This window comes from Magnolia sinica, chromosome 12 (assembly GCF_029962835.1).
Source record: "Magnolia sinica isolate HGM2019 chromosome 12, MsV1, whole genome shotgun sequence".
Classification (NCBI taxonomy): domain Eukaryota; kingdom Viridiplantae; phylum Streptophyta; class Magnoliopsida; order Magnoliales; family Magnoliaceae; genus Magnolia; species Magnolia sinica.
This window is the reverse complement of record NC_080584.1, coordinates 58,956,609-58,979,645: the sequence shown is the minus strand read 5'-3', so window position 1 is coordinate 58,979,645 and position 23,037 is coordinate 58,956,609. Positions and strand designations below refer to the sequence as shown.

General features: G+C 43.4%; 1 protein-coding gene across 4 annotated transcripts; it reads left to right on the top strand.

Annotated features, from left to right (window-relative positions):
• The first annotated feature begins 2,337 nt into the window (after nucleotides 1-2,337).
• Nucleotides 2,338-22,330, top strand: LOC131221438 (uncharacterized). Of its 4 annotated transcripts, XM_058216691.1 has the most exons (4): nucleotides 2,341-2,758; nucleotides 2,850-2,932; nucleotides 19,662-19,787; nucleotides 20,011-22,330. In XM_058216691.1, the coding sequence occupies exon 4, from the start codon at nucleotides 20,201-20,203 to the stop codon at nucleotides 21,944-21,946; it is 1,746 nt and encodes a 581-aa protein (XP_058072674.1). In that variant the 5' UTR covers nucleotides 2,341-2,758; nucleotides 2,850-2,932; nucleotides 19,662-19,787; nucleotides 20,011-20,200; the 3' UTR covers nucleotides 21,947-22,330. The 4 variants fall into 4 exon arrangements, with proteins under 4 accessions (XP_058072673.1, XP_058072672.1, XP_058072674.1 ...); XM_058216690.1 differs by having other exon boundaries at nucleotides 2,338-2,758; nucleotides 19,687-22,330; XM_058216689.1 differs by having other exon boundaries at nucleotides 2,338-2,758; nucleotides 19,662-22,330.
• Nucleotides 22,331-23,037: the final 707 nt, after the last annotated feature.

Below are 23,037 nucleotides of genomic sequence, written 5' to 3'. Positions count from 1 at the left end.
TGGACAATCTCCAGGAAACAGTAGCTCTACCATTAAAAACTTCTTAGGGCTCACCTTATTAATGTTCCCATAGTTTTTAATTTTCCATCCAATCTGTTGAGAAGTTCACGTAAGCCTGAATGAAGATAAATAACAAATATCAGCTTGATACACAACTTTTGTGGCCCATTAATAGTCAATCACCACTGTTTATGGTCCACCTGATAGTTGGATCTGCTTCATTTTTTGCATAATGCTCCATAATGATATGGAGAAACAGATGGACAGGGTGGATGCAAAATACACACGTCAAGGTGAGTACCACGGTAAGGGCAGCACCGTCTTGGGTGAGGCCAGGGTCGCACCTAATCTGCTCCCCTTGTGGACCGCATTCCAGGTCGAGAGAAGGAAACCGGAAATGTTGACATGTGGAACTTCCTTGGCCACATCATGATGTATACATCATGAGATCCACACCATCCATACATTTTTCCATAAAATGATACAAAATACGAGGCAGATTCAAGGCTCAAGTGAGCCACACTATCAGATCAGTGGGAATTGGATACCTATTATTGAAACTTTATATTGGACACTTATTATTGAAACTTTATTGTAGCCGGATAAGACTTCATCAAGTTGATCTTTGTCTTTACCCTTCATCCAGGCCTGTGTGACCTCATGAAAAAAGATTTGATGGCAAATAGAAACCTCACAGTGGACCTTAGAAAGGTTTCAATGGTAGTCATTCAATCTTCGCTGCTTTCTTTGGTGTGATCTACTTGAGCTTTGGATGTGCCTCATTTTTGAGCTCATACTCTAGAATATATGATTGGTAAAAATTGACGTACGTAGATCACTGTGGGGCCGGAAGCAGATTTCCTATGAAAGCCTCCCATGGGAAGTTCCTGCAATGGGAACCCAGGTGGGGTCCACCGTGATGTTTGTATGAAATCCACCCGGTCCATCCCCTTTGTGAGCTCATTTTTAGGCTATGAGACTGAAATTGAGCAGAATACAAGACTCGAGTGAGCCGTACTAAAAGAAATGGTGGTTTGGGAAATTTCTACTGTTGAAACCTCCTTGGTTTAGACAGTGATGCTTACATGCCATCCATATCATTAATAACATCATTTCTACTCGGATGAGCTGAAAACACAAACATTACCATGATTCAAAACTTCCGTGGCCCCACTAATATTTCAATTATGGACATTCAATTCTCACGTTTTCGCCTCTTGAGCATTGGGTACGGTTCATTTTTAGTCTCATGTTTTTAAAATGAACTCACAAAATGGATAGACGGGGAGGATTTCTCACAATCATCACAGTGGCCCCACCTGGGTTCCCAGCCCAGTTACTTCCTGCGAAAGGCTTTGGCAGGGAATCCGCGTCCTAACTGGAGTCATAGGCGAGGATGTGGCCCAATGAGAAGCAACATCACTGATTCCCTGTCAAAGGCAAGTTCCTGCACTGGGATGCTAGGTGCGCCCAACATGATGTTTCTGAAAAATCTAAGCTGTCCATCCGTTTTTACATATCATTCCAGGACATGATACCAAAAATCAGGTGGATCTAATTCTCAAGTTGGCCACACGAGGTGAATCTACATGATACCAAAAATCAGGTGGATCTAATTCTCAAGTTGGCCACACGAGGGGAAACAGTGTAGATTCAGTGACCACCGTTTAAACATTTGCATCTCGTGTCAGGGTTAAATATTTTTGTGTTTTCACTTCATCCAAGTGGGAGTAACCTTATAAACGGTTTGGATGGCATATAAAAATCAAGGTAGAGCCCAGGAAGGTTTCAACAGTAGGAAACTTTTTCTCCAACTTTCCCTCTATTATGGCCGCCATAAGTTTTGGATCCAGATGGGTTTTGGTCTTATGTCCTAAATTGATCCGTAAAAAATGGATGAACGGTGTGGATTTTTCAGAAACATCACGAGTTGGTCCCACCTAGCATCCCAGAGCTGAAACTTCGTGCAAAAGGCTTTCGCAGGAAATCCGCAAGCCACGGGAATATATGCTTAGAGTCAAATCAGGGCGTGTATAAAGCCTGATAAAGTTGAAAGCTGCAACGTCTTGTTATTCTTTACTTGCGGTTTGGATGAACACCTGATAAAGTAAAGGGCTTGCACGTTTTGTTCTTCTTTACTTAAAAGGCTACGGTGAATGCCTTATAAAGTAAAAGCCTGGAACGTTTTGTTCTTCTTTACTCGACATTTTGATGAATACTATTAATCAAGCGCCTTGTGCTACACTACTCTCTCTGTTTGCTTATTAAGCCCTTGCGCGTGTATAACACATATAACGCATCCACGCATCCACGCTACCTGCCACTGCATGTGCCAACGCAGCATATGGGTAAAAAATCTCAGCCGTCCATAAAAGGGGCCCCACTATTTAGATGCGCTGGCAAAAAGATTAGCCCATATCAAGCCATCAGGTAGAAAGATAAGTGGACTTGTTCAAAAGACTAGGATGAACTTCTCATTTATTTTCATTTATTTTCTCTAATTGACGTGGATTGGATCTCAGACAAGCATGCCATGTTGGTGCATGTGGCGGCTTGCATAGGAGCTGCCTTATATGCGTGTATGGACTTTGCAAAACCATACGCTCTATATGTTTATATTACTATCTTTGGGCTGTTCTTAAGTTGTCTGATTTCATTCAAATCATTCTATTCCTTGGTTCTTCATTTGAACTCTCAACTTACTCGAATTTGGGTCCGTCCTTGACAATCTCAAAGAAGCTAATAGCTACAAGATCAGGTGCACATACCTCACTTCCCTGGCCCGTGATTTTATTCGTTCTTTCAAAATGGTTTCTAGGCTCTGAATTAATTTATTTCCAACCCAACAGGTGTGTGGCACATTCAAGTCATCCATTTGGTGGACCCCACCATGTCGATTGCCTAGACAAGGAAGGGGAGGTCCAAATACCTGGTAAGCCAAATCTATTCAAATCGGTGGATATATCTAACATTTTCTTACACGATTATTTGGTTTTTACACTGTTGGCTACCTCTCCATATCTCCAAGGAATGGCAAGGAATGCAAGCGTGATCATCTTTCCCACCAGGGAAGATGTATCCGCCAGCTTTCTTTCTTTTCAATATTATTAGTTTTTTTTTTAGTTTTTTTTTTTTTTAATTTTTTATATTTATATTTATATTTATATTTATATTTATATATTTTTTTTAAATTGAAAGGTGGGAGCATACCACTTGAATTCGCCAGATAATCATCTAAGGAGCTGGAGACAGGATGTTTAGTTACTAGGTTTTCTTAAGTTATTTCCTTGATTTTCCATTCAAGCTGATGAATAGAGCAATATTGAAACCTTGGTTCTTCACCTCGGTAAGAAAAGGAGTCTCCCATTTTGTAATTAACATCATATCAAGTAGGGATATTTATAAAAAAAATCCTCAAAAACCCAGATTTATGAGAAAAATATTGAACTATTCTTAATTTGTAGGAGATAGACTGAGGACTAATTAACCAAAATGCACTTTGTTTATTTTCTTTTAAGAAAAGTTGTAGAGCCAAGCATCATGGACCCATGTGATGTGTATATGACATCCAACCCATCAAACATGTGGACCTACCTTGGTTATCTTTTAAAAAAAATGAAAGAAAGAAAAAGGCCTGCCCAATTATCATGTGGTCCATATAAAAAGCTGTCACTCCTCCAAAACTCCAATTTAGGTGTGGCTCACATGATATTTTGATTGGCCTAATTTTGAAGCGTCTGTTCATTATAGTTGGGCGCTTTTGCACGGACTGGATTTCATACATAAACCATGTTGGATATACAATGCTTGACTTATACCACTTTTTGCAAAAAATAAAAATAAAAACGACCAAGGCTATTTTGGCCATTGCTCCTTCCATTTGCCCAATTGGATGATCGTTTTGAAAATTCAAAATAGTCAAGGCATTTTTCCAAGATTGAGGTTTTGAGGAATTTTTGTTTTTATATAAGACCATTTTAAATATTGAAAGGTAATGGGGATCGCACATAAGAAAACTCGAATTCAATCAAACAAGAAGAAATCAAACACAACACAAACAAACAGAAATCACATGATTTTTGTATGAAAAAACCACGGCACAAAGCATCAACAAATCCACTATGAAAGTGAAATTTCAAGAGATGGATGGGCTTACTGATCCATTCAACCCCAAAATCCCTTCACAAAATTCAATCTTTGCTCTCCCTTTTCCTCTATAAACTCCTTGAACATGATTCACCCCAATTCCTCCATTTACAACTCCTTATATAGAGTTACAATCGAATCAAGAAACAAAATATGCTATACAACCGAATCAAGAAATAAAATACGCACTTCCACAAAATTAGGCACGTCTATCGGTAGGATGGACAACCATCGAGGATCTATCGATGGGATCAAAGCCACCTTTGATGGAATCGAGTAGCACTCCAAAAACTATCCAACGAGTAACTAGGAATTTTTTGAATTTTCTTGATAAGATCAAGTGTATTGTCAATGACATTGATAAATGCTTGATGGGATCAAGTTGCCTATCAATGCCATCGACAGACCCTATTTCAGATAGGTTGAAGACATCTGACAACAACGTCCACCGTGAATTCAATCTTCATGCTTTATTGCTCTACCATGTACACCATCTCTAACCGCCTTCCATCATAGCTCTATTGTCACTTATTGTGCACGCTTCGTCTTCATTAAGCCTTCGTGAAGCCTAGATAAGTTACACAGAACTTAAACTTCTCTATACAAAATACTTTAATAAGCATGTCGACCGAGTTCACTGTTTCCTATAGTGTGGCCTACTTGAGTTTTGGATCTACCACTTTTTTATTATTATTTTTTATTTTACACACGCACACACACCACCACACACTCAGCTGTAGTGGGATTTCACCACCTATGGGTACTCGAACCCTCAACTAGATGTTGAAACTCCTGAGAGTCTACCACCAGAGTAAGAGCAAGGCACCACTTCAATCAGGTTCTCAGTCTACAGGTTGTCGACAGAAATTTTCCTATTGTTGTTGAATTGGAACCTTGGTCTTGGGGAACTGTCACCATACCAAAGTCAGCTCCGCAATACCCGCATGAAGAAGATGTAAACACAAAAGATCCAGCTGGCCCTGCTTATATTGAGAATCAAGACAATGAGGAATTCACAGGAGTTTGAGCATCAATTCAGGCCCTGATCGTATGTTAAACTCCCAATCCAGTGATACCAGCGAAGGATCCCCCATCTCATCCTCAACAAACGATCAGTGATACAGTGGGCTCGGTGTTGCCAACGGAGGATCCTTCACCCACTGTTCAGCAACTGATCTGTTATACACCAGTCCCGACGTGAGAAGCAGAGGAAACTCAATGTAAACCAAGGGACGCTATGGATTTGCAAGCCAAATCAGCAAAGGAGCAGAACACAGATAGTAACTTCATGATCGGTGCTATGATCCCATTCATTCCCAGCAGCGCTGATGCTCGCCTGCTCCCTCAGGATCCGACGCAGAAGGGTGATGCGCAGCATGATAACATGAGGACCCCAATGGAAAAGGAGAAGCAGAGCATTGATCAACTGAGACACCAGCTGGGCATTGAGCTCCCCATGATGTTTGCTCAACACGGAGGTGAGACGCAGTTTCGTTCACGCTTGGAAGAAAGTTCTCCTCTAAACTTCCAAGATGTCAGTATGGAAATAGATAGGTACGGTCTGCCTGAGCTATTCAGCATCCCGACTCTTCAACCCAAAAAAGGAAATCAGCACCCCAATGAAGATATGGCAGAAGGAGATGAGAGAACTTGGGACCCCGGCGAGAGCAGCTTCGAAGAAGACAAGGAGGTGGAACTCCAGCTCCACAATGCAGATGATCATCCAGCCTCAGGGGTAGTTAAGGGCTCCTCAGGGATTCAGCATTAGTGTGCTGGGACTGAGGACCAGCCGGCTAGTTACAGTTCAAAGGCAGGCGTCCAGGCAGACAATTTGGATCTATCGGCGGACCTGTCTCCTTTTTTCAAATTAACAGACACAGATTTAGTCAGAAACACCGCAGTAGGTTTGAAAGGTGAGCCAAAGATAGCAAAATTACTCGACAGAATGAAACATTATAAAAAGAGAAAGGGCACTGTTAGGGGATTACAATTGGCTAGGAGGATTAGCACAAGCAAGCTCTTCTCAACAAAAGGTGAATGGGAGTTAAGGTTGCACAGAGAAAGGCGAAGGGTTGTGAATACCAGATGTGTGTTGAATGGATAAGATCCTCATATGGAACGTTCGTGGAATCGAAAATCATCGATCCCTAAGAGCTGTTAAGAGGGTGATCAGAGATCATAACCCTTGGGTTGTTGTGCTTCTTGAACCAATGCTCCGCGACGAGAAGAGGGTGGGAGTTGGTTTGTCCCTTGGCTACCATTCATCCTGCTCTAATGGGGGTGTAGGGGGCAAAATATGGTTTTTCTGCAAATCCTCTATCCCTTTTTCAGTCATAAATATGTCTCAACAATCCCTATCTATTTTGTTTAACCTGCAGGATGTGTCGGTCCCGATCTCGTTTACCTTTGTCTATGCCAGTTGCTCAAGTATTCTCAGGAGAGCGTTGTGGGCTGAGCTGGCTTCAATGTCTACCTCGATGGAGACTTCAATGTTGTCACAGAGGCTTCTGAGAGAAGTAGGAGACAGCTGGATAGAGCAAGCTCAGCTGATTTCGTCGATGCAATAAATAATGCAGGTCTGATGGATATGCAGGATTCTCGGGAAACAGGTTCACGTGGAGTAATAATCAAGGAGGTGCCTCCAGGGTTTGGGTGAGACTAGACAGGGTCCTCACCAATGCTAATTGGGCTGCGTTCTTCCCCGCATTTCAAGTGCATCATCTGCCTAGATTCAACTCCGATCATGCCCCTCTACTTTTGGTTTTTCCCTCCACAAGTGCTCCCAGTGGCCCTAAGCCGTTCAGATTTCAGAGGATGTGGACTCACCACGAATCCTTTCAGTAGGTGGTTAGCATAGCTTGGAAAAGGATTGAATCAAGGCACCCGGTGCTTAATGTCATAGCAAAGCTCAAGGCAGTGAAGCAGGATCTCAAAAGTTGGAACAAAAACGTCTTCAGAAACATATTCGACCATGTCCGTCAGGCCGAAAGGGAGCTGGGCGATCTTGAGGCCAGCATCCAGATCGTCGATCCTTCGGATGTCCCCTCTCTTCAGCAGTTAGATGACTTTAGATCAGCTGCAGATAAGCTTAACAGGCTAGAATTAATGCAGGAAATTTATTGGAAGCAAAAGGCTCGAATTGATTGGTTAGCAGAAAGTGAACGAAAATTTTCCACGCTTCTGCAGCTGTAAAGCACAGTCGTTGCCTTATTCGCAAGGTTATATCAGAGTCAGGCCAAGAGATTGAAGAGCTTGACGGATCAAAGCAGAAGCGGTGAATTTTTTTAAGCGACAATTTACTTCCTCTCCTACTTCTGACGCCCACTAGATTCTTCAGATCATCCCGCAACTTGTTTCTTAGCAGCAGAATCACGGCCTGATGGCTCCGCCGACTCTTATGGAAGTTAAAAGGGCCATCGAGGCTATTCCCGCGGATGCCACGCCGGGGCCTGATGGCTTCTCGAGCGCTTTCTATACTGCTTGTTAGGATGTGGTGGGCCATGATATCCAGAACACCATCATATTTCTATTCCAAGGTGGTAAAATGCCCAGGTCCTTCACTACTTCGCTCATTTGCTTAATCCCTAAGATGCAATCCCCTAAGAAGTTGTCTGATTATCGTCTTATAAGTCTATGCAATTGTATTTACAAGATCTTTGCCAATATAGTGGTAGCTAGATTGAGTTCCATCCTTCCTTCGATCATCTCCTTAGAGCAAGGGGCTTTCATCCCAGGCCGTCTCATTTCAGAAAACATTGCACTCAGTCAGGAGCTTTTCAGGGACATTACCAGGAAGGTTCGAGGTGGAAACATCATTCTCAAGTTGGATATGGAGAAAGCGTATGATAGAGTCGAATGGAACTTTCTCAAGTAGGTTCTCTCCCGATTCGGCTTCAGTTTTAGATGGGTGGAATTTGTTGAAAATTGCTGGAGTAATAATTGGTTCTCAGTGTTAGTGAATGGGGAGTTGACCGGATTCTTCAAATCAACTAGAGGTCTTCGGCAAGGCGATCCTATCTCCCCGGTGCCTTTTGTTATAGTAGCGGAGGCTCTTAACCGGGGCCTTAGGTCCTTGGTGGACCAAGGCCGTTGCACCCCGTTCAAGACCCGAAGGGGCTGCCCGCAGGTGTCCCACCTCCTTTATGCCGACGACACCCTTCCGTTCCTTAATGAGGGTCTTGCTTCTCTTCAGATCATGAGAGGTTTTCTAGACAAGTATCAGGAAGCAGCGGGCCAAAGCATCAACCTCCACAAAAGTTACTTTGTTTGCACTCCCAAGATGACGTCAGCTCGGGTTAGATCGATCGAGGATGTGCTTGGAATCGCCAGGGCCTCCTCCACATTTACTTATCTGGGAGTTCCCATCTCGGCCGGAAGAGTTAAATCAAGTATGTTCCAGCCGCTTTTGGATAGGATAAACGGGCGGATCCAGAGATGGCAGGCTAGGATTCTCTCCTAGGTAGGTAGAATGGTCCTTATCAAGCATGTTTTGGGAAGTGTCCCCATCCATTCACTGGCAGCGGCGCATATTCCTCAGCAGGTTCTATTATCTTTGGAAAAGTGTTTTTGTAATTTTTTCTGGGGATGGTCTCAGGGTAAATGGAAACTTCACTGGATGAATTGGAAAAGGTTGGCGGTTCCTATTGACGAAGGTGGTTTAGGCTTTAGGAGGTTGCAGGAGGTCATGTAGGCCTTCCGTTTAAAGATGGCGTGGAGCATCGTCTATGCAAAAAATGATAGTTTATGGGCTCCTTCATGTCTGCAAAATACAAGCTTCCTTTGCAGCATCTTGTATCTCCCAGGAGAAGCGGCTTTGCATCCCCTATTTGGAGTTGCATTCAGTCCCAATTCTCTCTTCTAGACACTATTGTGCAGCGTCGGTTAGGAGAGGGTACTTATCTGCTGTGGTCGGAGAACTGGTCTGCACCATTAATCCCATACCAGAGGCTATGTTGGCGATGCAGGTCCGAGATTTTCTGGGCTCATGTAGCCCTCTGCCCCCTTCAGCTAACTTCAATTTCCTTCCCCAGTGGATAATTGACTACATATTCCATGGGGGTTTCAGCGTCTCGGTAGGTCCTGACAGTAGTTTCTAGCCGTTGAATCCGTTAGGTAAGTTCTCAGTGAGTTCAGTTAGAAATATTTGTAGATCTCCCTCCTCGCCTACAGAGTGGGCCAGAATCCTATGGAGCAAAGGGCTGCCTCCTAAAATTTCGCTGCTAGCGTGGAGGATCATGCAGAGGGCTGTCCCGGTTGATGCTATCGTTCAATCCCAGGGCATGCAGCTGGCTTCTGCTTGCGTCTGTTGTGGGTTTGAAAATCCAGACCTTATATCTGCTGAGACAATTCCGCATCTCTTTCTCCATAGCCGCATCGCAAAGGCTCTCTCGTGTCACATTGGTGAAATCTTCCACATAAATATTTTGCCGGCTCCCTCTTCGCGTCTTCGTATTGCACAAAGGAAAGAGTGCTTGCCTTGCGTCGGGGAGAAAGTCTGAGATGCGGAGAGTCGCCCCTTTCCTCCTCTGTTGGGTGGTGTGGAAAACCCACAACGCTGCTCGGTTTGACGGCAAAAAGATCTTCTTGCTGGCCATGTTTGCTCAGTTGAATTGGTGGCTTTCGTATGTTGCTTCTCGGAGTGATGGCAACTCGGTCCAGATTCTGTCCTCATCAGTTACTAGCAGGAGCTCGGACCCGGCATCCTCTAATCAGTTGCAACCTCAGTTGAAGGTGGTGTGTTGGATCAAGCCGCGCATTGGGTGGGTAAAGATTAATGTTGACGGTTCTTGTAGGGGTAACCCGGGGCCCTCAGCGATGTAGAGCGGGTCGCGGACAATTACATGGCCAAGATGGATCAGAAAAGGCCCGGTCGACGACAGAAGTGATCCAGACCATCGAACCTTAAATCGGGCGTATCTCGCAATCCGGAATGAGTTATGTGACGTAAAATATATGATTTTGGGGTAGAACGAGCTACTGAAGCCAACCAACCCCGCTACGCCGGGTTGCGCAGCTCGAAATTGTGAAAAAACCCTAGATTGACGGTCGTTTCCCTGTTTTAATTTCGTTTTTACTATAAATAGTAAGTTTTAGTTTGATTATAACTCTTCATCCGTCGGGCTTTAGGAGTTGCGCCCAACGTGAAAAGAGCTTAGAATAATTAGGAGAACGGTTTGGTGAAGCCAAATAGGACACTTACTATTTTTGGCCGAAAACCTTGCGCACTAGTAGACATCACGACCGTCTATAAATAGTAAGTTTACTATTTATAGTAAGTCGCGGATTCTAAGAGTTTGAGTTGTAGTTTGATTCTAATTTCTTTCCCATTGCTTGGTAGCCCTATTTAAAGGGCTGTAAACTCGTTTTTATTCATCAATTAATCAATTTCGAATTTATTAGAATTTATTTCTATTTTCTGCTTTCTTTCCTCGTGGATTCGAGAAGTCTCTGTGAGGAGTCCAGAGAAGCTCCGTGGATTCGGAGTAGTTATCCTCATCACGTTCATCCCTGCGTCAATTGGTATCAAAGCGAGGATTCCCCTCGGGCCGATGGCAAACAACGAAGGTATGAATCAAAATCCTGTGGACGGTGATCCAGGGATTCGTTATCTTTCGGAAAGAATGGAAGCTTTCCACCGGGAGAGTCAGTTGACCATGCAAGGGCTGCAGGCAACTCTCGACCGTCTGGCGGTGCTCCACCACCCATGGTGGCTCCACCACCCATGGTTGCTGTACGACCCAACCCCGATTTTCGTAGAGCACTACCAGTGGCAAACCGTAGGGCTACACCAGATGATTCAAGTTCTAGCAACGAGGACCTTAATGAGGGTTTTGCTCGACGACCAATCCATGGAGGTGATCATCTAGATCGTGCTGAAAGAGACTATCGAGGTAAGGCTGAACTTCCTAGTTTTAACGGTTTATTACGTATAGAAGATTTTCTCGATTGGCTAGCCGAAGTAGAGAGATATTTTGATTACATGGACGTGCCAGATCATAAAAGGGTAAAATTGGTAGCGTTTAAATTAAAATCTGGTGCTTCTGCATGGTGGGAACAATTACAACTCTCACGAGCTCGCCAGAACAAGGCACCCATCTCATCATGGCCACGGATGAGACGTCTTCTTCGATCATGATTTCTCCCCAGTGATTATGAGCAGATATTATTCCAACAATATCAAAATTGCAGACAAGGAAATTGAACTGTCACAGATTACACTGAAGAATTTCAACGGTTGGCTACACGAAACGATCTGTCAGAATCTGAGTCACAGAAGGTGGCATGATTTATAGGTGGGTTGCGACTGATAATTCAGGACCGAGTTCAGATGTACCCAGTCGGGACCGTGGATGAAGCAGTTTAATTGGCGAGTAGGGCAGAAACACAACTTGCAAGAGCTCCTGCTCGTCCATATCCATCAACTCGACCCCTCATGATGGGTCCCATGCAGGATCCAGTCCTGCCACGAGGAAAAGACCCAGTACCTCAACTTCCTACAACCGCAAACCGTGATACGAGGAGCGACTCATCCAGACCTCAACGTGCAGCACCTAGAACAGCGGGTCCGAGTAGGATTCCAAATCCTTATGCTCGGCCAAGGTCGAATAATTGTTACCGCTGTGGCCAACCAGGCCACTTATCAAACACTTGTCCTCAACGTCCCGCAGCGCACTTGACTATAAACGAAGGGGGTACTGAAGATGAGGCCGCAGAAGAAGACCATCGCTTTGATGAACATGAACAAACCACTGAAGAAATAGCAGGTGGCGATGAAGTGACGGGTGAGGATCGTGGTGAATTTCTAGTTGTGAGGCGATTACTGTATGCCCCACGAAAGGAATTACATCCACAGCGACACAATATATTTCGTACTCGGTGCACCGTCAACGGAAAGGTCTGTGATGTGATCATAGACAGTGGTGGTAGTGAAAATATCGTCTCGAGAGTAATGGTGGACAAGTTGCGGCTACCAACGATGAAACATCCTTCCCCATACTCTATTAGCTGGATAAAAAAGGTGAATGAGACCAAGGTAACTGAACAATGCACTATCTCATTTTCAATTGGCAAAAATTATAAAGATCAAATACTTTGTGACGTGGTCGATATGGAAGCTTGTCATATGTTACTCGGTCGACCCTGGCAGTCGGACCGTGATGCGACCCATCGGGGACGAGATAATGTCTACATATTCGTCAAGGATAGTCGAAAAATAATCCTTGCCCCTATGGCACCAGAGAACCACCCTGAAGCCTCTAAAGTGGAGGGGAGTTCCCTCTTGACCATTCGGGATTTCATGGAGGAATCCAAGGAAACTGGCGAGGTATACGCCGTAGTAGTAAAGGGCGAGGAAGAGGAACCCTCAAACATCCCTCCAAATTTAAGACTGTTGCTAAATGAATTCAAAGAAGTCTGGCCTGAGGATTTACCTGATGGATTGCCCCCCATGAGGGACATCCAACATCACATAGACATCGTCCCTGGGGCTAGCCTGCCCAATCGCCCTCATTATCGGATGAGTCCGAAGGAGTGTGAGATACTTCAAGGGCAAGTGGAGGAATTGATCCGTAAGGGTCTCTTGAGAGAGAGCATGAGCCCATGTGCCGTACCAGCATTATTAACGCCAAAAAAAGATGGAAGCTGGCGCATGTGTGTCGACAGCCGAGCAATCAACAAAATTACCATCAAATATCGGTTTCCAATACCACGGTTGGACGACATGCTCGATATGTTAGAAGGGGCCAAGGTGTTCTCTAAACTAGATTTAAGGAGCGGGTACCATCAGATTCGTATTCGACCCGGTGATGAGTGGAAAACGGCATTCAAGACCAAGGAAGGGTTGTATGAGTGGCTGGTTATGCCCTTCGGCCTATCGAACGCACCAAGTACTTTTATGCGTTTAATGAATCAAGTTCTAAAACTGTTCACTAGCCGATTTGTGGTAGTATATTTTGATGACATATTGATATATAGCCAGGATGAGGCGGAGCACAGGAAACATCTCAGGCAGGTGCTACAGGTCCTACAACTTAACAAGTTGTACCTCAACTTGAAGAAGTGTAGTTTTTTAACTGACAGCCTATTGTTTCTAGGATTTGTTGTAACATCCACAGGCATTCGTGTGGACGATGAAAAGGTGCGAGCTATTAGGGAATGGCCGATCCCGACAAACATTCATAAGGTGAGGAGTTTTCACGGGTTGGCGACTTTCTATCGTCGATTTGTGCGAGATTTTAGCACCATAGTCGCGCCTATAACAGATTGCATGAAAAAAGGACCGTTCCAGTGGACCGATAAAGCTGATAAGAGCTTTCATGAGATCAAGCATCGTTTGTCTACAACACCGGTCTTGGTGCTTCCTAATTTCGACAAATTATTTGAGGTTGAGTGTGACGCTTCATACGTCGGAATTGGAGGAGTATTATTACAGGAAGGCAGGCCGGTAGCCTTCTACAGCGAGAAGCTTAGCGAAGCCCGAAAGAAGTGGTCGACTTATGAGCTTGATTTGTACGCAGTTGTTCAGGCGCTGCGACATTGGCGGCATTATCTGATTCAAAGAGAGTTTGTTTTGTACACTGACCATCAAGCATTAAAGTTTATTAATAGTCAGACTAACGTGAATCGTGTGCATGCTAGATGAGTTACGTTTTTACAGGAATTCACATTCGTTCTGAAGCACAAGTCAGGGCAGCAGAACAAGGTGGCTGATGCACTTAGCCGTCGTGCATCACTACTAGTTACAATGAGCAACGAGGTAGTCAGCTTCGACTGTTTCAAGGAGCTGTATACCGAGGATAAGGACTTCAAAGATTCTTGGATGAAGTGTCAAGAAGGTTACCCCAGTGACCTTCATATACAGGACGATTTTCTCTTCAAAGGGAATCGATTGTGCATCCCCCAAAGTTCTCTGAGTGAGCAGATTATTCAGGAGCTACATGAAGGTGGCCTTGGTGGACACCTAGGGCGAGACAAGACGCGAGCTCTTGTGGAAGAGCGGTATTACTGGCCGCAGTTAGTACGTGATGTGGAAAAAGCCGTACAACGTTGTCATGTTTGTTAGACCTCTAAGGGGCAATCTCAGAATACGGGCCTCTACACCCCGTTACCTGTGCCCAACGGTCCTTGGGAGGATTTATCAATGGACTTCGTGCTTGGTCTCCCACGAACACAACGCGGCATGGATTCGGTGTTCGTGGTGGTAGATCGTTTCTCAAAGATGACGCACTTTATCCCATGCAAGAAGACCCTCGATGCAACACACGTGGCAAATTTATTTTTCAGGGAGGTCGTTCGGCTACACGGGGTCCCCAAGACCATTACTTCCGATCGTGACACGAAGTTCATTAGCTACTTTTGGCGGACTTTATGGAATCGATTCGATACACGACTTCAATTCAGCAGTGCTTACCACCCACAGACTGATGGGCAGACCGAAGTTGTGAATCGCACATTGGGAAACCTCCTTCGCTGTATTTCAGGAGAAAAACCGAAGCAGTGAGATTTGTCCTTGTCCCAAGCAGAGTTTGCATTCAATAACATGGTGAATCGCTCGACAGGGAGATCACCGTTCCAGATTATCTACGGACGAGTGCCTCGCCACACACTTGACTTGGTCCCTCTACCCAAGCACCCGGGCACGAGCATTGCAGCAGAACATATGGCAGACAAGATCATGGGCATCCATGCAGAAGTGCAGACCAAGCTACATGCCTCGAACGAGAAGTATAAGGAACAAGCGGACAAGCATCGGCGACAAAAAGTGTTCGAGGTGGGCGACCGCGTTATGGTCCATCTGCGCAAAGAGAGATTTCCGACCGGGACGTACAACAAGTTGAAAAATAAGAAGATTGGACCCATCCCAATCTTCCGAAAGATTAATGATAACGCTTATGTTGTTGATCTTCCAGATGACATGGCAATCTCACAGACTTTCAATGTCGCGGACCTGACCGAGTATCATGAACCAGAGCATGACGAGAACTCGAGGACGAGTTCTTTTGAAGTGGAGGAGACTGATGTAGAGCGGGTCGCGGACAATTACATGGCCAAGATGGATCAGAAAAGGCCCGGTCGACGACAGAAGTGATCCAGACCATCGAACCTTAAATCGGGCGTATCTCGCAATCCGGAATGAGTTATGTGACGTAAAATATATGATTTTGGGGTAGAACGAGCTACTGAAGCCAACTTACCCCGCTACGCCGGGTTGCGCAGCCCGGAATTGTGAAAAAACCCTAGATTGACGGTCGTTTCCCTGTTTTAATTTCGTTTTTACTATAAATAGTAAGTTTTAGTTTGATTATAACTCTTCATCCGTCGGGCTTTAGGAGTTGCGCCCAACGTGAAAAGAGCTTAGAATAATTAGGAGAACGGTTTGGTGAAGCCAAATAGGACACTTACTATTTTTGGACGAAAACCTTGCGCACTAGTAGACATCACGACCGTCTATAAATAGTAAGTTTACTATTTATAGTAAGTCGCGGATTCTAAGAGTTTGAGTTGTAGTTTGATTCTAATTTCTTTCCCATTGCTTGGTAGCTCTATTTAAAGGGTTGTAAACTCGTTTTTATTCATCAATTAATCAATTTCGAATTTATTAGAATTTATTTCTATTTTCTGCTTTCTTTCCTCGTGGATTCGAGAAGTCTCTGTGAGGAGTCCAGAGAAGCTCCGTGGATTCGGAGTAGTTATCCTCATCACGTTCATCCCTGCGTCACTCAGGCGGTAGAGGTATATGTAGAAACGATAATGGGGAGTTTTTGTTTGCCTTTTCCAATGCTTATGGGCAAGGCACAAACATGTGTGCGGAGATTCAGGCCATTCTTGACGGTCTTTCCCTCTGTATTCAATGGGGATTCGATAAGGTGGAGATTGAATCTGACTCACAAATGCTCGTGGATATTCTGAATGGTACCTCTTGTCCGGGATGGAAGTGGACCTACTGGATTAACAGGATCCAGAATATGAGAATGATGGCCCAAACTCACATGATGCACATCTTTAGGGAAGCCAATTTCCCGGCCGACGCTCTGGCCAAGATGGGGACTGATACTCAACGTACTTGCTTCTTCTCATTTGTCACAAATTTGCCGATTCATATTAGGGGTCTGTTTTTGTTAGATAGAGTGGGATTGGGGGCGTTTAGAGGTCGCGTTGGCAGGGAGTAATCAGCTGTAATTAGTTTTTCTTTTTTGGCTCACGATAGGCATGCCTAGCTCTTTTAATTTTCTCTGGGCTTGCCCGAATGTACTCTGGCCTTTTATGAATGAATAGAACGATTTTCCTAAAAAAAAAAAAAAAAGAAGAGCAAGGCACCACATTTTTTTTTTAATTTCTTGTATTAAAATGAGCTTACAAAATGAATGGATGGGGTGAATTTACCACAAAGATCATGGTGGGTCCGACCTAGCATCCCAACTTAAGAAGTTCCTGTGAATGTCTTTAGCAGGAAATTCCTATCAGATTACATCTGGTGGAATTGGATTGCATGGTGTGTCGCACACCATTGACCAGACATCACCAAATTATGTGGGCCCTATCCATTTTACATCAAAACTTTCCATCCATTTTATGAGATCATTTTAGAGCATGAGACCAAAAAAGAGGCATATCAAAATCTCAAGTGGACCACATCACAAGAAAATAGTGGTGATTGAACACTCACCAATAAAAACTTCCTACGGCCCATTGTAATGTTTATTTACCATCCAACCTTTTGATGAGGTCACATAGACCTAGATCATGAAGGGAAAACACAAAGGGAAAACATAAATATCAGCTAGATCAGAGCCTTCTGTGGGGCCAAGAAGTTTTCAATGGTCAGCGCCCAATTCCCACTATTTCTTATAGTGTGGCCCACTTGAACTTTAGATTTAACTTTTTTTGATCTTATGACATTAAATAATATGGAAAAATGTATGAATGGTGTGGATAAAACATATATGTCACAGTATGCCCCCACAAAACCCCTAATAGGACTGTACAAGCTTGTTGCGATTGCAGCTTCGGTGGATCCCGAATCTGGGCAGGATTGCCTATTGATGCTGGGAGTGGGTTAGGTGTTACCCAGGTAACTTACCATAAGAAACAATTGTGATTGAATCCCCACCATTAAAAACTCCAAGGGGGCCACCAGAATGTTTATTTGCCCTCCAACTTGTTGATAAGGTCATAATTAAAGACCTGGTTGAAGAGACCACACAAATATCAGCTTCGTCTAAAACTTTTGTTGCTCAGGAAAAGTTTTTAAATGGTCGATTACCATGGTTTCCTATATTATGATCCACCTGAGATTTGGATCTGCTTCATTTTAGGGATCATACCTTAAAATAAGTTTTTGGAACTGACATACGACGTGGATATAAGGCACATACATCATGGTGGGCCCGTAGTCGCATATCCCATCCCACATCTCCAAACAAGAGAAAGGGGCAAATGTGCCAAATTAACATATTTTGGACAATCCGGACGTTTGTTAACAAATAGGTTGTTTTAGCTTCCATACTTAATTTTCAGAGTTTGACACTACTTTTAGGTAGTTACCAAACATGTCTTCGGACTTCAAATTCAGACTTCATTTTCATATTTCATATTCTGACTTTAGACTTCAGATTTAACAAATAGGCCCTGACCCTCCTCTTTTTTCCTTGAAAACAAAAAGACGATCCTGCAACATTAGAGGACTCTTCTATGATTTAGGATATGGAAAATATGAACATCGGAGTGATGAGTTAGATATAGTAGTAGACTAACCCTTGACACATGACAACGACAATCAAAACCTTTAACACATGACAACCTTGTCCCGTAACACATACTTGACATTGGGCTCCATGGACTACAACCTTGTAGTGTTAAGCATCAAGATCAAGAATTTCAGGGCCGAAGTTGTCATGTGTTAAGGGTCAAGGTTGAAGTTGTCAAGTTCAAGGTTGTCATGTGTTAAGGGTCTAAGGTTGTCATGTTTTATGGGTTAGGGTTGTCATGTGTTAAGGATCTAGGTTGTCAGGGTCATGGTTGTTAAGGGTCGAGGTTGTCATGTACTAAGTTATGAGTCGGGATTGTTAGGGTCGAGGTGGCCAGGTCAAGGTTGTCATTTGTTAAAAATCAAAGTTATCATATGTTGAGTGTTTGTGAGGCTTTGGACACCATCTGTGGGGCCACCATGGGGTATGTTTCGAATCCACTCCATCCATGCTTATTGGAATTTCATAAAAGACCTTGATTCGAAGAATGAACCACATCCGACAATCATGTGGACCACACCACATGGAAATAGTTACCATTGAATGATCACCGTTATCGTTTGTCAGGTTTTGTGTCTTGGGTCTGTCTCATTTTTTATCTCATATTCTATAATGAGTTTGCAAAACGGATGAATGGATTGAATTTCTCACTAACATCATGGTGGGCCTCACCTAGGTTCCCAGCGAAGTTCCTTCATTTGTGAGCCCACTAACATCATGGTGAGCCCATGGTGATGTTTGTGAGAAATCCACTCCATCCATCTGTTTTGCAAGCTCATTTCGGATATCAGACAAAAATGAGACAGATCCAAGACTTAAGTGAGCCAACTTTCTTTCTCCAGTTTCAACAGTAGGCATTTCTATACCCAGTTTTCCCTCTCGTATGCCCCACTTGAGTCTTGGATGAAGATCATTTTTGGTCGCATGTCCTAAAATGATCTCAGAAAACATACAAACAGGATGCATTTCTCACAAATATCAGGGTGGGATCCTGCACAGCAACTTTGAGCGAAGGAATGAATCGCATTCCCTGCCGCACTCTCATTGCCTGATTGGCTTGTCATTCAAGGTAAGGGCAGTTTCATCCCTTTAAAATTTTAAAAAGATATTCAGAACATGTAAGAAATATTTTATAAAGGGTAAGAAATATCTTAAAAAGGATTTTCTTTTAGAGCGTTTGGCTGTTCCACATGGTCATTTTGGTCAAAATCCCTTAATATTTGAGACTTCCTTCGGGGTACATTTGGAGACATAGAATCCAAGCACAAAAAGAAATTGTTTTCCACTGACATGACAAATGGTTTGTTTAGATATGTGGATTCCACACAGAAACTGTTATCCATGATCAAAACTCTCGGCTACAAAAATAAATAAATAAATAAATAAATGAAAATAAAAATAAATAAATAAAATGTGACAACTGTCTGATGAATTTGAGGATTCTAGTTGCTCATTAAACAGGCACCCCATTGTTGGAAACATTTTTCCTTTTTTATTTTTATTTTTAGTGATCATGAAAGTTATCATTGAGAAATCACTACGTTACCCAAACGGAATCCATGTATCCAAACACACTCTTACAGGGGATACAGGCAACTCTTGGTGCCGGTGGTCAGGTTTCAAAATCTCCAAATCCAGTGAAACAATCCTCTTCTATTATCAATTTCATTTGCAATGCAGTTATTTCGTTAAAACTGCAGTTTGTAGGATAGTGGTTATTGATTCTCTTGTCCTATCGTTTCTATGAGAACTTAACTTAAATGCCATTAGGCCCGATGGCGATGCATGCGAACAGTTGCTGAGTCAGAAGCCACTAATTTCATGAAGTTTGATACTGTATAGAGATGGCAGAAATCAGAAGAGATGCTGGGTGTGTGGCGAGAACTACCGGAGGAGGTAACATTCCAGGGCTGGACAGTGACAATGGTAGACTAGCATCCATTGAAGCTTTGGTGAGCTTGACCACCATTCTTCTAACACTACTAGTACTCTTCGGACCATACCGGCGTCGATGCCGAAACCGGCTGCTCAGGGAAGCCATGTGGACCAGTTTCACGATTTCCTTCAGTATAATGTCCTACACTGTAGGACTCATGCAGAACCTTCACTTCTGTAACAGGTTATTCCCCATTTGGGCAGTGTTCTTGTTCTACATATCCATATCAGCATACAGTGTCGGATACAATGAAGAAACAAAGAGGAAGAAGTGGAGAGTGGTGGTTCAATTGTTTTTATTGGTGTGGCTGCTTAGATCATACACAGAAACAGCTAGTCTTTATATACCACTAGGGCTACTTTTGGTTATCAGTATGATCAAGATACGTGAAAGAACAATCGCCTTCAGAATAGCCAAACGATCATTTGGGCTAGAGTCAAAAATCAAATTGATTGCTGATTTCATGAGCTATGAGCACGAATGGAGCAACGAAGACCATCTCGATCCCGTCAAGATGAAAGGCTACCATTATATAGTCACTGGAGAAGATGAAACAGAACTAGAACCAAAACCTCCATTGTATCTAGTGCCGTTGAAGAAAGATAGTCATAAAGTCGTTACTACTCAAATGGTTTGGGAATGCGATGGGGAACTCCTAATCAATGATGATTCGGACGGGAAATTAAAGGATTTATGCCTCTCCTTTGCCCTATTCAAGCTACTCAGGCGGCGATTCGCAGGATACCCGTTACATGAGTGCCAGCAACAGAAGACTTGGCGCTTCGTCCATGATGGGCTCCTCTACGACCTCTCCGGCAACGAGTCTTATGAAAGAGCCTTTAGAGTTATCAAAGTAGAGCTAGCATTTCTTTTTGATTTCTTGTATACAAAGTACCATGTGATCTTCACTGCCAGCATCCCCAAACGGAAGATCATAGAATTTCTTGTAATCATCGTTTGTTGCGGGATGGTCGCATTTGAACTTAATGGCTACCACGCACCCATCGGCTCCATCAACCTCGGCGACGTTGATGTTCTCCTCACCTGTCTAGTTGTAATTGCCATCCTCATGTTGGAGCTCTTTGAATGGGTCACCATTGTGTTTTCAGATTGGATGAAGGTACTGCTGATTAGTAAGTATGTCAAGAAACAATCTTGGAGGCAAAATCGACCACTCAAAAAGATTATCGAATTCATATGCCGTCGGAAACTCTTGAAACGCTGGGAGAAGAAGATGGGCCAATATTCTCTTCTTCAATCATATGACTATAACCCTCCAAGGTGGTTATACATGGTAGACCTAATAACTCTAGGTTCCATTGATTTGCCTAAAGAAGGACAAAGAGAGGACACACCAGTGAAAGTTGCAAAACAAGTGAAGAAAGCTATCCTCCAGTTGCTAAAAACCAACAACGGTGGTGGATTTTCAAATGGGAGTTCTTCCTTGGTTAGGAATGAACGCCGTGATCTCTTGTGGGCATGCCACCTTGAAACACACACACACACCATTTTGGTATGGCACATTGCCACTAGCATCTGTGAGAATCAATGGAATTTTGGCGATGCCATAGATATCCTTGTGGCCACCACATTATCAAAATACTGTGCCTACCTAGTCGCATTTGTTCCGGCATTGCTGCCTAATCATGCATACGCCACAGAAAGCATTTTCGACGCTGTGGTTGATGAAGCCAGAATAATGTTGAAAGGGTGGAAGTCTCTGGAAGAAAGGTGTGATGAGTTAATGGGAAGGCATGAAACTGAAATGGGAAATAGGGTTGGAGATGAGAGGCCTGAAACTATAATGAGAAGGGGAATTAGAGTTTGGAAGCGACTGTTAGGGATAAGAGAAGATGAACAACAACCAGGGCCTGATACTGTAATAGCAAAGGGAGCTAAGCTTGCTAAGCAACTGTTAGAGACACGACTTCATTTTAAATGGAAGATATTGGCGGATTTTTGGGTGGAGCTGATGCTGTTCATCGCACCGTCTGATAACGCAGAGGCCCATGTGGAAAATCTAGCGAATGGTGGAGAATTCATCACACACTTGTGGGCTTTGCTTTCTCACGCAGGCATCATCGATCGGTCTACATCTCCTCAGTATGCACATCCATGAGTAACTGTACTGGAATAATCTGCAACACCTGTTTTACACGCTGCTTTAAACAGCCAAGCTCTGCTGGGTCTACCATTTTGTATATGTAAAATCAAGTCCGTCCATCAGGTAAGAACCATTGTTTGGATGGTACATACGTACAACATGGTGGGCCTCATGGACTTGGCTGTAGGAGTTGGACAAGTTCAACAACAGGCATGGTCGGATCTGATCCAGTTCGATATTATGAGTCACCCCAAGTCGGACGAGTCGCTGCTCGACTCAGGTCTTGCCGAGTCTTTTAACAGCCGTTCCTTCTTAGAATAAGGATGTTCTATGAGGACCTGTAGAAACGGCATCAACATGCTTTATAATAATTTATTTACATTTCCATACCTAATTAAATTTACTTTTCACTAAGCTACCTCATTAATTAAGTTTTTTTTTTTTTTTTTTTCATCCAAGTACCTCCTTTTAATTAGTGTTACTAGCTAATGCACTCATGCACCACTACATATTCCAACGTGGCAGCAGGTGCAGTTGCCAAGCAATCTATTAGAAGGGGTACCAATATGTTCGTTTATTTATTTATTTATTATTACTTTTTTATTTTTAAATCTCAAGAATTAGGTTGGTCTTCTTAGTCAGGTAGGCCACAGTTAATAGAACGCATGTATAGTGGTGAAAAAATGGGCTGCAGTTTTTTAAACCCATCCACTTATTAGTAATATCATGGCACACTTACTCTCAGTGAACCGAGGATAGCTTGGATGTTTCACCCGTGTCCCAAGGTGGCATGTGCATGGCGTGTCCATTACCTAACATTTACACCCATGTGCACTTACCAAAGATCCTCAGAAGACACTTCAACAGAAACGCATACCATTTCACAGTCGCTGGCCGGGGGGGTACCTATTCTAAACACATGCATCTTAATTAGTTACCAAGCACTCTCTTGTATGTGGCACACATTCATTACTGCTAATCTATTATGCATTACTGTGGATCGTCCATACGCCACAAATCACACCAATCGGATGATGATCCTAACCATAGATTAGAATGCTTTTTTTTTTTTTTTTCCATTGCACGCAGACCATTGGTTGGACATT

Coding starts and splice junctions, on each gene's coding strand:
- LOC131221438 (XM_058216690.1), top strand. CDS start 19,736: ATGGCAGAAATCAGAAGAGATGCTGGGTGTGTGGCGAGAACTACCGGA.